Raw genomic sequence first — 11,638 nt, 5'->3', positions numbered from 1 at the left:
CCAGGGTAGGGTCATAGGCCTGTCCTATAGGCCCTACCCAAGGACTACCCTTCTTAAGGGACAAGGCCCTTAGTCAGTTCCGACTGAATTAAGGACTTCCCATCATCCAGTCGGTGACGATTCCTCCATCATCCAGTCGGAGATGAGCATTCGGATCGTATCAAACTTACCGACTGGATTCCACTCTGTACATCGTAACCCCCCTGGAGGGCAACGGTCATACGCTTTCATGTACCATTATTAGCATTTAAGGCATATGTTACCTGTAACGTAGGCATTTATTCGCCACTACACCACCCCTGTGCACCGAACCGTTGTGAAGGGCAACGCACTCTATATAAGCCACCCTTTCCCATTGGTGCAGGGGTTACCATTTCACTGTAATCCATATTCCACTCGACATCAAGCTCCCAAGAGCACTGGGACGTAGGGCTTTTACCTCCACCGTAGAGGGGCCTGAACTCATACAACCTCGCCATAGCTAAGGCTCTGCCCATCCTTTCGTACCCTACACATCTACTGTCAGACTTATACCCACGACAGTCGTCGTAGGGTTCCTCGGGCCGTAGTAACGCTAGAAATGGAACCCTGGTTGCCCCATCAACCTTCCATCTAGGACCCGCAGCTCGATTTGCAGCACAACACCGGCGAGCACCTCCCATGTTCCGGCCGTTCGTCGGGCAGCAGAGATGAAGAGGGGAATGCTCTTCAGAGTTACCCCCTCTTACCTGTCAAGTGTCGAGCCGTAGCCTAGTGGTAGCAGTGTGTTGTTGCCTGATGAGAGGGCGTGGGTTCGATCCCCCCCCCCCGGCTCCTTTTATTTTTTTCCTCGTTTGCTTCGGTACAGTAGCCAGCAGGGACTTGTTACCCTGTACACACCCCCTTCCCTGTCGATAGTACGGCTGTGGCAGAGTGGTATGGCTCTGTTGTTGCAACCAGTGGGTTCTGGGTTCGAAACCCAGGGTGCCCCTTTTATTTTTTTTCCATGCTATTTTTTCTTGCCTTCTTGCTTGATGCCATACTTGTGCCACAATCCATAGCTGGCTTGGCATTTAGTTTTATCCTTTGCTGCAATAAGTAGTGCCATATCATGTGTGCATGTGTGTGTTCATGTGAGTGGTGTATGTGATGTGTGTGCATACACATGATGTTGGCCACATGTGAGTGTGTGTGTGTGGTGATGCTACCCTAGTGTTTGATGGTATGGAGATGGCTTGTGATCTTTGCTTGTGTGGCTAGTTAGATGACAGTAGGTGATGTGCATGTGAGTGTGTGTGTTGCACACACATGAGGTGTTGCTAGTGTAGGTGTGCAAGTGAGTGTAACCTTACTTTCTTTTGCTTGATGGTTTCCCTTATGTTGTTCTTGGTGTATTAGAGCTTATGATGAGATTGTGGTGTGATGTGTAGGTGGTAAAACAGCCCCATGTGTAAGTTGTGCACATCCTCATGTTTAATATGAGAGAGAGCATGATGTGTATGTGTGGGTGTCTTACTGAGAAGGGGTTGTGAAGTTGATGTGCATGACACAAACATGGGGTTCAAACCCTCATGTCACTTTGTCATTGTGCACATGAGCTCAACCATGTATTGTTGATATAGTGGAACTACATGAAATGGTGCCCTATTCACTAGGCATGATTTGGAGTAGTTTCCTCTCCCTTAATTTGTGGTCACTTGTTCCAAGTAAGTGCCCACATATTATATATGATTTTGGGGTAGAATCTCCCAAGGAATCTAGTGGTGAAGTTAGTTTTGCCATTAGGATACTTTATAGAGTTGACATATTCAGATTTGTTGCAAGTTTGCTCTTTGTTTCCATGGAATAGGTGGAGCCCAAGGGCATGAGCTTTTGTGTGATAGTAGTAGGGGTTTTGCTCTACACCATAGTGGTGTCATTTATCACTTGGTGTTACTTGTGTGCAAGCTATGCCTAGACAAAGTGGGCATGTGGCTGAAAATTCCAGCTTAGTGAAATCTGGAATTTCACGAAGTCTGGGAATCTGGAAACATTTTCTTCTCCTGTAGATGAGGTTGTGCTGGTCATTGTGTTGTGATCTAGCCTTAGTTCAGTGCTAGGAATTTGGACCTGATATGTTTGTGAAGCTCCCTGTCAAATTTCATCTCATTTGGAGTCCTGTAGGTTATGTTTTTGTTGTTGTCAGAAAGCTTCAGAACAAAGACAGAAAGTCAGGTGCAGGAATTTTCACCAAGTCCCTGAGATCTGATGGTTTTGGGAAAGTTTGCAGCCTTGTGTCTTCTTGTGTTTAATTCCTTTTGGTGTGATTCTTGCTGGTGCTTGTAGTATCCTTGGTTGGCTACAGCCACATATATTATCTGTCATATTTGGAGGGCTGTAGCTATGTTGCATGTAGCTCATAAAGTGCTAAGATGCAAATTATGACAGATTGTGTAGTTTTATCATTTTTATGATTGTGGGTGCTTAGTTGATGTTGTGGTGTTCTTCCTTGCTCCAATCCATTCATGTTGGGTTGTTACATGTCTTGGCAACCTGGAAATACCAGATTTGTGCCATTTGAGGGTGTGGTGTTGATTCTTACACGTAGGGCTTCATATCTTGTTTCGTTGATTCCCGATGATCCGTAGCTCCGATTGTAATGTTCTTTATATGGTTTTGCATCGTTTTCACGAGACGCATCTGATCATGTCATTCTCATGCATGTCAAAATAGCTTAGTGTACAGTTCTGTCCAGAAACTTGTAGTAGTTTCTTTTGCTTGTGCTAGTGATAGAAATAGTGTTGCATGCTCATTTTTCATCCCATGCATCATGTGCTTGTTGCATCTTGAGGTGTTGTTGTTCATTGGATGTTATTCTTATGTTGGGTAGCACCGGGATCGGAGAACGAGTATGTGGATTCGGGAGAGTACGTGCAGGACGAACAAGAACCATTCCAAGTTGAGGATATCACACGCAAGATGATATGACCTTGATTCCATCTCTAGACTTGTTATGCTAGTTTGCGTTTCCATGTCATATTGCTCGCTGCCTACCACTGAATTAAATTGCCTCTTGATATGCCATGAACCCATACACTGATCCCTTCCTAGCAAACTTGAATGGCTAAGTAGGCTTTGCTCAGCTACTAATGTTAGCGTTGCTAGATGCAGGTGCTTCGACTCATGTGAAAACATGAGCTTGATATCATTATCCTAAATTCTGTTATTTAATTAATGCACCTATATACTTGGTAAATGACGGAAGGCCTAGCCTTTTTCCGGGTGCTTTGTTCTGTTATTGCCGCCTTGGTTACCGGCTACCGGTGTTTGATTCCATATTGATCGCTCCTAACACGTTCGGGGTTGTTATGGGGACCCCCTCAATAAATCGCGTAGTGCTAAGGGTTGTCCGGCAGGACCCAACATTGGTGTTAATTTGCTAATCACTAAATAATAAACTGCATAGGGAATAGCTACCCCGAGGAATTTAATCAACAACCCGGGCCAGTGCTCCTCATGAGTGTTGGTCCAAACTAGAGCATTGTGCGGGGCCAACTCAAGGCAACTTGAGAGATTTCTATCAGGCCACTGTACGCGTCGCTCATCCGTCGTGTCCGGAGACTGAGATACGCGGCTCTTATCGGGGTCGTCGACACGACAGGAGGTCCTGCTAGCCTTGTCTTACCTTAGCGGTATATCTTGCGTATAGGAATCCCAGTGAAGCTTTGGTTTCCCCCAGAGTTGAGGTCTTCCTCTAAGGAATCCGACGAGATCACGAGATTCGTGATAGAGGATGCCTTTGCGGCATGTGTACGTTTGTGATGGACTAGCTGGAGCACCCCTGCAGGGTTTAATCTTTCGGAAAGCCGTGCCCGCGATTATGTGGCAACTTGGAATATTTTGTTAACATCCGGTATTAGAGAACTTAAACATAAGCTAATAAAATTGCCAACTGTGTGCGTAACCGTGATTGTCCCCCTCGAAGATCTCTCTTCGATCGGGAACACGGTGGGGTTATGAATGTCGTAGGTAGGTGTTCAGGATCACTTAGTGATAAGGTAATCACGATCGCTAGTGTAGACCACCTTCATAATTGCTTTACGTAAGTTAGCCACTAAATCAAGCTTAGGTTGCTGCAACTTTATACACTTCACCTTACCCTACCTAATAACTTGACTAGTTCTGGCACCAAGGTCTTAGATTGCTGAGTCCCCGTGGCTTACGGATTCCTCCAAAAAACTCCCAACAGGTACAGGTACCCCAGAGACAGATGATCCCGACGGCACTCAGCTGGCGTGGCAGTACGACGAGGAGACAGACCGCCTTTACGTGAACTATCCGGAGGATTGAGGCGTGGTCATGATCGTGGGCCTGCAGGCAGGGTAGCATAGCATTTCTATTTTTTGTAGTCCATAGCGGAACTACCTTGATTGTATCTGTGATGTACTCTGAGATATTTATGAGAAGACAATTGAATCCCGAATTGTCTACCTTTATTATTATTAGTGATGTGTTACCTGTTTACGAAACGCTTAGATGCACTTTTTTCCTATTCGGGGCCTCGATCCCCAGATCGGAAAGGACCGCATCTTAGTCGTTACAAGAGGTGACCGGAATTCTCCTCTCGACGTGGACGTCTCATTCTCACACCCCCTTGTCACAATGGAGTTGAAGCTTTGCCTCAGTGGTGAGGCAAACCGAGTACACACAGACCCGGTGGCGCACCTTGGTGACAGGTTCATTTGCTCAAGTGCGTGCCCTTGGAGCTCCGAAGGGTAGTCGCGCACGCACCCGATCCGAGGGCCTGCCCCGGTTGACCACTTGAAGGACAATTGCTTGCCAAGCTGGTATGATTTCATGTCCTTCTTGGAGTTGATCCTCTCAAGGATCTTCTCGAGCGGCACCGGTGCCTGCTCACCCCTTTGTAGGTCATTTTCAGACATGTGGCTGCTAGTGGAGGCTTCAGTAGCTTTGGCATCTTCTGATGAACCCGGTGTTGCCACCGTTGGTTCCTCGCGTTTTTGGCTCTCTGTAGATGTTGTTTGAACAAGTTGTGCTTTCTGAAGAGGGCCAGTTTCTTCAGGTGCAATAGGGTCATCTTCATATTTGTCGTTCTCCGAGGCGATCCTTTTGAGGCTACCCCAAAATTCCTCATCCTCCTCTGCTGGGCTCATCTGCAGCAATTTGAAACATGTAGTAAGACCACAGTGCTACAATGTATCGACACGGAGGAGATGTGTATTTTTTGTCTGAATCATATTATAGGATGCTCACCTTAACATCAGTGATATCAACCAAGTTGTCCTTCAGGAAGCTTTTAAACTCCTGGAAATTCTCCCCTGTGGGGCGGTAGTGACCACTGTGAGGCCAAATAGCCTGTCAACAATAAAGTTCAGAAGATGGTGTCAGCACGTTACCTGATAAAACTGGATGTAAAAGCTATTTGCACATAAGAAAATCGCATACATACCTTGAGTGTCCCATTTTCAGCAACCAGTCTCCCAGCAGCAGAAGTAGCTCCCCCAGCAAGAAAGCTAGAATGCTGGAATTTACCTTTCTTCTTCTACAATTCATAATGGCAAGATTCATTCGTATTACACACCGAACTGACATTTCTACAATTGATTATATTTACCTGACCAACATAACTGCATATTTACCTGACCAACATACAGGCTCTTAGATGTGCTAAGAACAAAGATCCACTTTGCGTCTCTCGGGCCGAAGGACGTGTCGATTATTTGCCGGCTTTTCCTGTACATGAACTTGCTGTCCTCAATTACGACTTCATAGTCCTCTCTTTCCTTGTGCACATTTTAAATACACTCTCCCTGTTAGCCACCACATATGCGTTGCAATAACCTCTGCTCAGTTGAGTCCTCCACTCAATGATTGTGAACACTACCTACCGGACCGAGGTACTGGATGCACTGGCTGAGAAGCTTGGACCGGGAGCACTTGCCTTCAAGATTGATCTCTTTGCCTTCTTCAACATCAAGCCTGGATTTTTAGCGATCATAAGTGCACATTCCATTCGTTGGTTGAACAATTCAGAGATGTGTTCAATGAGCCAACTCACCAGTAGAAGAACGGCTGTTTGCTTTCACTATGGAGCCAGCAATCATAGTAGTAGTGCAGGTTGTGGCCGTAGCGGTGGTGCGGGTCAATCTCCAATGACAATTTGAATACCAACCAACATCAGCTCATTGCGTGGTAAATAAAACATAACTACTTATGGCAGTAAGAACATGAACAAATCGCAGCATATGAGAAAAGAAATGAGGAGACACTCACCGCCTCGAGCCAATGCTGCAATGCGAGTTTCTGCGCCTTGTCATCCTTGGACAGCCCCTTTCCAACCTGAAGGAAAACACGCCCAAATTTGACAAAATATTTGTTTCAGATGTTTGCCGGTTTCAGATAAAGGCAGCTGACCAGATGTGTTTGAGATGCGAGATTTGTTGTGTTGTACCTTGGTAGCCCGGGATCTGGCCCTTGACCACTTGGACACGGCCGTCTCCTGCTTCTCGTTGTCGAAGGAGACGGAGCTCCGGTTGAGGAGCGCGAAGTCCAGCAACTTCCACCAGCTCTGCTCCACCAGCACGGCGCAGTCGGCGAGCTGTCGCCGCGTGCGGAAGCTCTTGTACACCTTCTGCAGCCTCAGCGCCGCCGCCTCGTGCCGCAGGCTCTCCCCGTCGGCATCCCTCAGCCTGGCAAGCGCCCTCGGCATAAACGGCAGAGGTGCCTCGGCCTCGGCGGCGGCGGCGCCAATGTCGTCGGCCCTGATGGAGATCTCGGTCTCCAGCTGGAGGGAGCCGGAGCTGTGGTCGAGCTGCTGCTCCCGCCACACCCGCCGTCAGATCCATCCACGCCAAGCCCGGATCGGGAGGGGAGGGGGAGCTCGAGCCGCCGCATCGCCCCAGCCGCTCGAGCCGCCGCGTTGACCCTATCCAGATTCACGTGAAAAAGGATCGTGGGTTGAGTAGGCAAAACTATAGGGGGTTTTGTGTAAGAACGAAACGCTTTCTCAAAGTATCCACTTAAAACAGGACTGCGGGTTAATTACCCGAAACGACGGGGATGTTTTCGCAAAAATGCCACGACGGACTATCAGAAACCTTATTTGCTTTATTATTAGGGAGAGAAAAGCATGAAAAAATACATTTAAATATGTATTTCCTTTCCTAGAATCATATTGGACAAGATCCAACTTGGTTCTTACCTCTCTAGAATCGAGATTGTTCTAGTTCCTTTTTATTTGTTTTTAGAAAAGAAGGATTACCTTCGGCCTCTGCATCAACACGATACATACGGCCCCTTTATTAATAAAAGGCAAACAAAACGTAGTTCCACAAAGTCTCCGACAAATTAATTTAAATATAAAGGTAAAGAAAAAGGTGCCACAACCAGTAAAAATAGGCCTAGAAGACTACTCTCTATATTATTACTGGACTGCCATCCAAACCGGTTGAAGATATCCCTCGCTACCGTCTCCCATCGGGTAGACCCACTAACCAAAGGCTCCCTGGTTTCCGCAGGAGTGAGTAATGACCATGTGGAAAGATACTTCTAGAACACATGAGATGGTAGAGTTGGGGGTTCAGTTAGAAGGCCACGTGGCAGAATCCTATGAGTTGTAAACTTTATCCAAGGGATGATAATGCTGGGATTTGCCATCTCTAGACCGTTGGATGGAGCATATCCAACGTCTAATATTTAAAGCTATCGACACACTATATAGTGGTATAGATATAGAAAACTGGCTATATAAAACTGTGTCTTAGAGATGTGGACAGCCATCCAAGAATTGTGTATGAGGGGTGCAACCTGCAGGCTGTATCAAGCGTCGAATGATGTAGACTGCTTAAGCAGACATCGAGGAATAGTTGGTAAGCTTTGCTCACCCACGCTCTCGTCAGTCAAACCTCACGCAAGAGCAGTTGGACACTTGGACTGCTGACAAATGTATCTGCACCAAAAGTATACAGCCAAAATTGCTTAATTCACGCCTTTTGTAGCAATCAGCAGGCCGGCAAGCATTGTTATCTGTCTGACAAAGACAAGAATGAGTTTCTTTTTTTGGTTGTCGATGTGGAGTTGTAGACATACCTCACATGCATTCTGGCATTCTACAAACATAGCATATCAGATTGCTTCAGCTTGACGACCACATCGTTGCATGTGATGTGGACGTCGTGCACTTCATTGCTAAATTAAACCTGAATCACCGCATACCGACATTTTTTTGCTCCGCTGTCAATGAAAATAGTTGCGACATGTATCCATCTCACGCCTTAGATCTGGTGAAGAAAGACTAGACGTGAGGCGGAGCGTCAAAGTTTTCGATGAAACTGCCAATCCAATAGTTGTGCAGTTCCTCACTAAATTAAGTCTGAATCTCACATCTCCACAGCGACCTTTTTCACTCCATTGGTTTGGCCGTTGTGCTTGACTACTACTCCACCACGCTTAAATATTTCTTGCTATGGCGATCGAGCAAACCCAGCACCCACCCTACTACACAGCAGCTGCGGTCTCTGCAACTGCAAGCTACCCCTCTCCCTCGGTTGGTTCACCATGCCTCTCCTCCTCTTTGTCTTCACCGCACTCTTCGCCTTACACGCCGTCCCTGCGAATTCTGCCACGACGGACGCCATCTCCGCCGCACAACCGCTCGTCGGCGGTGACAAGATCGTCTCCCGGAATGGCAGGTACGCTCTCGGCTTCTTCGAGACCGGCGGCGACTCCAACTGGTACATGGGCATATGGTTCAACACAGTCCCAAAACTTACTCCGGTGTGGGTTGCAAATAGGGACGACCCAATCAAGAACATCACCTCACTGGAGCTCACAATCTCCGGGGATGGCAACCTTGTCATCTTGAACAGGTCTAGCAGCTCCATAATCTGGTCTTCTCAAGCAAGAGTCACAACCACTGACACCATTGCCGTTCTCCTGAACACTGGGAATCTCGTCCTGCAGGAGAGCTCTCCAAGCTCATCAGATGTTTTCTGGCAGAGCTTTGACTACCCCACGGACACGTTTTTGCCCGGGGCGAAGCTTGGGTATGACAAGGTCACCGGCCTTAATCGCCGCCTTGTTTCTTGGAAGAACTTGATCAACCCAGCCACTGGAGCATACCATGAGGAGTTAGACCCCAGCGGTCTCGACCAGTTCCTCCTTGCACCGCTGAACTCTTCCATACCGTATTGGTACAGCGGTGCCTGGAACGGCCAATACTTTGCCTTGATGCCAGAGATGTCAAACGGCTATTTTATAAATTTCACATTCGTCGACAATGACCAAGAGAAGTACTTCATGTATACCTTGCATGATGAAACCACCGTTATCCGTAATTATTTGGACCCCTTGGGTCAGGCAAAGACGAACCTTTGGCTAGAAAGCTCACAGAATTGGATGGTGATGTTTGCCCAACCCAAAGCTCAGTGTGATGTCTACGCAGTTTGTGGACCTTCCACCATTTGCGATGACAACGCGCTGCCATCTTGTAACTGTATGAAGGGCTTCGCTGTGAGATCACCGGAAGACTGGGGACCAGGTGATCGAACCAGTGGGTGCTTGAGAAACACTCCATTAGACTGTAGCAACAGAAGCACAAGTTCGACAGACAGGTTCTACCCCATGCCATGTGTTAGATTGCCCCAGAATGATCCTAGCAAGCGAGCTACTGCTGGTTCTGATGAGTGTGCACAGATCTGCCTGGGTAACTGTTCTTGTACTGCATACTCCTTTGTGAAGGGCGAATGCTCTGTTTGGCACGGCGAATTGCTTGACTTGAGACAGCATCAATGCAGTGGCACTTCCAGCACAAATGGAGAGACTCTTTACCTTCGCCTTGCCGCGAAAGAATTTCCCAGTCAGCAGGCTAGCAGAAGAGGAAAACCCAATGTAATACTTATCATCTGTGCAACTGTTGCTTCTTTAGGCTTGTTAGCAGCACTGGTCCTACTAATCATGATTTGGAGGAACAGAACAAAGTTATCTGATGGAACACTGAAAAATGCTCAAGGTGTCAATGGTATTACCGCGTTCCGGTATGCCGATTTGCAACGCGCAACTAAAAGTTTCTCTGAGAAGCTCGGAGGAGGCAGCTTTGGTAGTGTGTTCAAGGGGTCTCTGGGTGACTCGACAACCATAGCAGTGAAAAGGCTTGACCATGCTAACCAAGGAGAGAAGCAATTCAGGGCGGAGGTGAGCTCCATCGGGATCATTCACCATATCAATTTAGTCAGATTAATTGGTTTTTGCTGCGAAGGTAGTAGGAGGTTACTTGTTTATGAGCACATGCCAAATCGGTCCCTCGATCTCCATTTATTCCAGAGCAATGCCACAATGCCATGGCATGCCAGATACCAAATCGCCCTTGGAATTGCTAGAGGATTGGCCTACTTGCACGACAGCTGCCAAGACTGCATCATACACTGTGACATTAAACCAGAAAACATCCTCCTTGACGCTTCATTTGCTCCGAGGATAGCCGACTTCGGGATGGCCAAGCTTATGGGAAGGGATTTCAGCCGGGTTCTGACCACGGTGAGAGGAACTGCGGGGTACCTCGCGCCTGAATGGATCAGCGGCGTGGCGGTCACAACAAAAATCGATGTCTACAGCTACGGCATGGTGTTGCTGGAGATCATATCTGGGAGAAGAAATTCTTGGGCACCGTGTTCTTGCGGCGGCGAACATGGTGTTTATTTCCCTGTTAAAGTTGCACAAAAGCTTCTCGAAGGCAGCGACGTCGGTAGCTTGGTGGATCACATGTTGCATGGCGATGTCAATCTGGATGAGGCTGGAACAGCTTGCAAGGTTGCGTGCTGGTGCATCCAAGATGATGAGTTTGATCGACCGACAATGGGAGAAGTAGTTCAGATTCTCGAGGGTCTGGCTGAGATCAGTGTGCCCCCGATGCCAAGGTTACTTCAAGCTATGAGCGGCAGGGGAAGTTCACATTCGATATGTTCCTAATAAATATTGTTATTTTTCAAGGGAATATTTCGATTCTGGAATCCATGAATTACTTGTAATTTCCATGTGACAAAAATGAAGTTGTTGTTTGTTAAAAATATGTTTAATATACTTATATGATCAACCTTGTGTGTGAGTAGTACAAGTGGAACAATTTGAAACAACTATATGTAGCATGAGGAGAAAATACATAGTGTTCCCGTGGCTTGGGTGCAACACGAGCTTCGAGAAACTTTGATCCATTCTCAAAAATTAGTGTCTAAAGACACATCTCCAAAACTCAAAGTCCCAAAAGTTCCTGGGTATTGAGAAGGTGCCATCTAACCATCCCCAAAGCTTAGTTTCCTAGAACCATTCCTTGCTATTTTTCACTTCCTTTTGCGAATTGAAATCCCATTTCGAGTAATTTTCCAATCATATCAATTCAAACCTTAATGTCAATTATGCAAACGTTTCAACAACAATTCAAACTCAATGTTTTCAAAACTCTAAATTCAAATTCAAATTCAAACACAACATAGGGTCCAAATATAATGAATCAAATATTCTAAATAAACATGTGAGTTCATCATGGTAACTGAAAGATTTAATCTCCAAGATGTTGCCACTGATGCCCCACAAGGTCTTCATGTGGTTGCACATGACCTTGTCGGTCTTGGTTCTCCAGATGCACTTCAAGAACGTTGTGGAGTCT

At 46.7% G+C, this 11,638-nt stretch overlaps 1 protein-coding gene and 1 pseudogene across 1 annotated transcript; one reads left to right on the top strand and one right to left on the bottom strand.

Moving 5' to 3' along the window:
* Nucleotides 1–4,490: 4,490 nt before the first annotated feature.
* Nucleotides 4,491–6,901, bottom strand: LOC123426710 (annotated as a pseudogene).
* Nucleotides 6,902–8,432: 1,531 nt separating this feature from the next.
* Nucleotides 8,433–11,031, top strand: LOC123426709 (G-type lectin S-receptor-like serine/threonine-protein kinase At2g19130). Its single transcript, XM_045110578.1, has one exon. The coding sequence runs from the start codon at nt 8,536–8,538 to the stop codon at nt 10,942–10,944; it is 2,409 nt and encodes an 802-aa protein (XP_044966513.1). The 5' UTR covers nt 8,433–8,535; the 3' UTR covers nt 10,945–11,031.
* The last annotated feature ends 607 nt before the right edge of the window (nt 11,032–11,638 follow it).

The sequence above is a fragment of the Hordeum vulgare genome, chromosome 2H (assembly GCF_904849725.1).
Source record: "Hordeum vulgare subsp. vulgare chromosome 2H, MorexV3_pseudomolecules_assembly, whole genome shotgun sequence".
Taxonomy (NCBI): Eukaryota; Viridiplantae; Streptophyta; class Magnoliopsida; order Poales; family Poaceae; genus Hordeum; species Hordeum vulgare.
This window is presented reverse-complemented; position numbering and strand designations above follow the sequence as displayed.

Excerpts from the sequence above, each read along its gene's own strand:
- LOC123426709 (XM_045110578.1), top strand. The coding sequence starts at position 8,536 with ATGCCTCTCCTCCTCTTTGTCTTCACCGCACTCTTCGCCTTACACGCC.